The following is a 5,547-nucleotide window of genomic DNA, read 5'->3' as shown; positions in this document are numbered from 1 at the left end:
TTTTCCAATGAAAAATTAAAATCATTCAAATTTTAGTGTTCCAGAGATTAAATGACATATCATTTTGAATATCTCCCTTTGAAGGTTTCTTTACCACAAGATACACAATCTACACACAAAATGGGCATAAAAAACTACATAGCACTGAGAGTGAACAACAGCAAGGCTGCAGATGATGAATGAGTGTGGCTTAAATAATAAATTTTAAGAGCTCTGCTTTATGTATGTCTCACACAACCAGATACATTTACCCATGATCTTAATTAATCACAGTCTTCAAAAAGCATTATTAATATTAAAATATTGTTATCTGGTCCTTCTTATCTTCTAGGAGACTGACTCAACAGTTAGGAACAATTTCTTCAGATCAGATGTACTCTACTATGACAATCCAAATGGCACAAAAAACTTTGTGCAAAGTTTATGACTGATACTTTTCTGAAAATCATGCCATTGATTTAGGAGTTTAAGTAAGGATTTGGAATAATAACAGTTACCATTTTATTTTAAAATACTTTGAAAATGTTTTCTAGTTTTACATACCAAAGCAATATGAACAGTGAATTCCACACCAATGCCAACAGAAGCAACCAGGATAACCACAGGCACTGCACTCAGCTTTATTCCAATTAGACCCATCATGCCAAACAGCTCCACAGTCATCAGAGCCAGCACCACCACCTAGATGATTTCAAACAGCCATTAGTAACTTCTCATACTCTAGACAAATGAAGAAGAAGGATATTACAAAACAACATGGGGACTATAAAATATATCCCTCATATCATTCCTTCTCCTATCCCCAAAGACAAGCCATTTTTCTTTGTTTCATTGTGCTCAATGGCAATGACCCTCTAAAGAGTCAGTTTAAATTATTATTCCAAGAACCATTTAAGAAATCAAGCATCATTTTTCTATTGGTAACAATTTATCAGTGTGATTTGAAAAATAATTTTTTTCTTCCTTCTCATGGATATTCACTGGAACATAATTTTTCTCTTTTTCACCTGTTTCTCTGAAAAACCTTTTAGAAAAACTAACTTTCAAATAACTGCATTGGAATTGTTTTTGTAGTACTCCAAATGTAAGTGAGGATGACTCCAGAATAGGTTTAAAGCCCAGAAGAGGGTGAATGTCATAATTAGCTGATGAGTCTTAGGTTACAGGGGGCCTTTGAGCATTAAAGATACTTGAAGGGATTTATATGGACAATGCAAATAGATAAATACAAGGGAAAGCTTTTATTTTTCTTTCATCTACCTTGTAAAAAATAATAAGGGAAGGGAGGAAATCCATGGAATCAACTTCAAAGTTTCTAAAGCAAAGCAGGAAAAAGAGACAAACTTAAAAAGCAATGTCAGACTGAAAATAAACCACCTTTCCAAGGGATAAAAGTATGCACTATAATAAATTATTTCATAAGCTAATGAATCAAGAAAAATAACATAAATTGCTTGATTCAGTGCTATGAAAAATATTCTAGACTAAACATTTAACTTTTAACATACTTGCTATATAAATGTATAATACAAAAACTAGCAACTGTTTTACATTTTTCTAAGCCACACAACATTTATGAAACCATACACAAAAACCATATAACAGTTTATGGAATTTAAACATAGGAACATCATAATCCAATTTAACTTGAATGTTTAATATGAGGCTTATGGTACCTTGCAGAAAGCTTGGAGGAGTATTCTCTTCAATTTATAATTTTATAACTTTTTCCTCAATAGCCCAGTTACACTCTTTTCTCAGTGTGTACTGTACAACCTAACCATTTCAGTCTTTCCAGAAAGACTGCATTCAGAAACCAGTGGGAAAATTTACAGGCAAGTTAGTCACAAGCAACTGCCTTGAAAAATAACATTGATAAACAGAAGGAAGGAAAAACTAAATAGAAATAACATTAATATTTAATAACATTCTAAATTTTCCTAAGTGTCTTTATTTTTCATGTTAATGGGCATCTGAACAAAGGTAAAAATTCATGTATCCTTATAACAAAACCTTTAAAGTTGCAAAAAGGTGGACAAAGGACAAAGGTTAAGGTGGACAAAGGTTATAAAGGTTTGTATCTTTAGCATGAACTCTACCCCCTAAAGCTGAATAAATATATAATTAATGATGCCATATACATACTCTATTAGATGCCCAGACATAAACAAAACCTTCCTGATTATAGAAAGAGCTATGCTGAAAGTAATTTGACTTCAACAACGACCCTTATAATAAACTTACAATGATGCCAGACGTCCAAGGGTTCAGGAGGAAGAGGGCACACACCAGAAACGTGCAAACCAAAACCACACTAATGGATAAAAGGAGCCAGTGACGAAGTCCAATATACTGCTCCCAAAATATAAATGGATAACCATTTGGGTAGCTGGCAATCCCCATACCAGCATAGTTATTACAGATAGCTCTCACTTTCTTGATAGCTTCCACAAAGTCAGAAGTTTCACGCAATCCATTGAGGTAGAAAGGAAACTGAGCATATTCTATGGGCTCAGCTGCTGGAACTAGGAAAAGTATAGCAATGTTTTAACATGTTTGGGAAGGAGATACACAGACAGCATTGTTAACAAGACACTTGTTCTCTATAGCAGAATGCTTAAAGGTGTTGAATTTAAATGTTTGCATCTTTGGAACAACTGACACTTAAAACACTCTAAATAAAGGAAATTACTATATTTGTGATAAACACAGCCTTTATCAAGTCCCCAAACAATTCTATATCATTTAACAACTACAGATTTCAATATATGTATGCAATCTTCACCAGCTTTGTACTGAATACCTGTCCTAGGGTTTGGATACATTGAAGCACAGCTAGCTTGTTACGAAATCACATTTTCAAGAGCACCAGTCCTCCCCCACATGTACTCTCCCATTCCCCACTGGTGTCCAACTAGCAATCCTCCAAATAAATTACTGAAGTGAAGTAAGGTGAACCAACATTGCTGCTCAGGATGCAAAACAGTGAACAGCACAGAGTGGGAGGGACATAAGGAGAGCACCCACTCACACAGACTCCTCCCCAAAATAGCTCTTGTACCATATTGGTGTTGGTATCTTATACATATGAGCTAACTAGATGAAATTTCCTTACATATCAAAAATTGAGGATAAACATGATGAAATTCAGGAATTTAATGCAATCTCCAGGTTTCTCTCACATACAGAACTATCAAGTGACATTAGGAGCAATGCTTATAAGTTCGTAGAACTTTGCTAGAAACTGTTATAAACTCATTTTTCAACATGATAAAACCCTTCAGTGGTGCCACATTACACTAGATTCAACAACTGCACTTGTGTCCTGAGTCTACAGAGTAACACAATATATTGTTCTGTTTATGTTTCTGAGCCCTATACAGCATCACCCAACTGTAGTTACTAGGTCTTAAAGGAAGGGTGAGACCACCTATATAAACTGTAAGACATTAAGATAAAATGTTACTTACTTCTCAGCCTTGTTTCTGGCATATAGTCTGCTTTGTCATGGACCCATTCTGGGTGGGGAGGCCGGATGTTGGCTTGTGAGGCAGCATAGGCCACAGGGTCATTACTAACCCAGGCTGTCAGGTAGATGTAAAAAGCATTTGGGTTAATGATTCCATCTGCATCCACCAAACGTTGTTTAGTCAACTGAAAAATGCAAAAATTAGAAGCCATTCAGAATGAGTTTTGCTTTCAGGGCTCTTGCTGCAAAGCTTAATACAAAAAGCCTGGAGATGCAACACACATATAGGAAGGGGGAAAGAAAAAGACAAATAGCATTAACTTTCACTTGAAGTGACTTACCAGAAAACTATTGTGTGAGAATGAAGAAAAATCTAAACAACTACAGCAACAGTGGAAAGTGGTTATTTATAAACTAATATTTATATAATTTTTATAATACCCACTAAATCAGCAGATGGTTCCAGAACAAACTGAACAATTTAAATACAAATTCAAAAAAACTGTCTGTAACCGAGGGTGAAAAACAGCAGAATTGAAGAAATGTATTTTAAAGCAAAGGGAAAAAAACTTGGCAAGAGTGCCTATACATGCCCTTGTGCAGTTAACCTCTGTTGCTAACATTGAAGAAAATGCCACCCAGTAAATGGAGAGCTATAAAAATTAAAACAACATCTGTATAAACTTTTCTAACACTTGTCTCCCATGATCTATGTATTTCAGAAAATGCCCAGTGCAAAAAAACCCCAGACAAGTGCACTGTGTTATTTGGGTCACTGTTGGCAAATTTATCTATGGGGTAAAAAGCAGTGGTATTCTTCTAGGGTTCTTCAGCCAAATACTGCACAGCTAGAGCTCTGACAGAGATCTCTGGATTAAAAGTATTACTGTGGGGTTTCTTTGATTGATTTGTTTATTTAAAACACTGACTTGGCTCCAGTTTCAGATCCTTTTAATGAAATGAAGAACAGCAGTGACAGCAGTTAAAAAAAAGTCAACCTTTCCCCCCCCCAAAAAAACCCCACACCTAGATTCCAAGGATCTGGATTCAATTAATACACAGGATATGCAACAACTGTATGTCTTCAAGCTGTCTTTGGAATTGGATGGTACAGTACTCAGCCCTTGTGGGTGCACCACACTTTTTTCCTCCCAGGCACAGGAAATTGTATCAACAGCTGTAGTATAATCACATTTGTTCTTCAGAGTATGTGGCAGACACTGCTAAACAAAATCTCATTAAAGGTTTTCCCTTTGGCTCCTCACCTTTGCTGAATTCATAGCTAAAGCATCATTCAAACCTGACAGCATGCTGCATGCTGCCATATAGCAATGTGTTTTACACACCATAGTAACTGAACAGTGTAATCCCTAAATTTGTCACCTTTAATGTCAGTAAAAAATGAAAATAAGCAGATCTACCGAGAAACTCACTAGAGAGACTATTTTCTGCCTGAAAGGACTGAGTCAATGATTCTAGGAGAGAAGAAACTAGGTTACTGCACAATTTTTTCTTAAGAGGATTAAAATAAAATTTTGGCATAAGGAGTCAAACCCAGCATATTTCACCTACCTATGTGATACTAAAAAGCAGAAGAAGCAGTTATATGCTGTGATAACCTTGTGAAAGAATCTAAGATGCATTTTATTTAGGCAGCTCAACCAACTGCCATTCTCAGTTCTACTACAGTATATTTAGTAATGACAGTACAATAATATTGTACAGCATATAGTTATTTCAGTCCCCTTCCATTCACTATCATTTGTAAACATCTTTCTTTAAAATGTGTATTTTGAATAAATTGGTAGGAACTAACCAAATAATTGCGAATGCTAGATTCAAAGCCGCAGCAGAAGGCTGAGCAAAAGTCATCCCTATAAAATAATCTGATTCAAATCAGGAATGATGCCACTTAGGACAACAAGGCTAAATTGGCTTTATGTCTTGCATAGGACCAGTCTCCACCTACCTAAGGATGCAGAGTAGCATCTTCCACACCAATTGCAGAGGAAACTGTGTGCATGTGTGTATGAGACAGGAACAGCATTTAACCCATGCCAGCCAATAATCACAAAGGA

The 5,547-nt window shown here is 35.8% G+C and overlaps 1 protein-coding gene across 1 annotated transcript in view; it reads right to left on the bottom strand.

Annotated features, from left to right (window-relative positions):
• Positions 1-543: 543 nt before the first annotated feature.
• Positions 544-5,547, bottom strand: part of LOC103611749 (protein patched homolog 1-like) — a gene marked incomplete at both ends in the record, with an annotated part of 29,672 nt that continues 24,668 nt past the window's right edge. The window contains 3 exons of the mRNA XM_008629312.1: positions 544-681; positions 2,245-2,525; positions 3,471-3,654. Of these exons, the coding sequence (XP_008627534.1) occupies positions 544-681; positions 2,245-2,525; positions 3,471-3,654 (603 nt within the window). The remainder of the gene's footprint in view (positions 682-2,244; positions 2,526-3,470; positions 3,655-5,547) is intronic.

Source organism: Corvus brachyrhynchos, unplaced genomic scaffold (assembly GCF_000691975.1).
Source record: "Corvus brachyrhynchos isolate BGI_N302 unplaced genomic scaffold, ASM69197v1 scaffold1083, whole genome shotgun sequence".
Taxonomy (NCBI): domain Eukaryota; kingdom Metazoa; phylum Chordata; class Aves; order Passeriformes; family Corvidae; genus Corvus; species Corvus brachyrhynchos.
The sequence above is the reverse complement of the archived record's forward strand: the minus strand, read 5'-3'. Positions and strand labels throughout refer to the sequence as shown.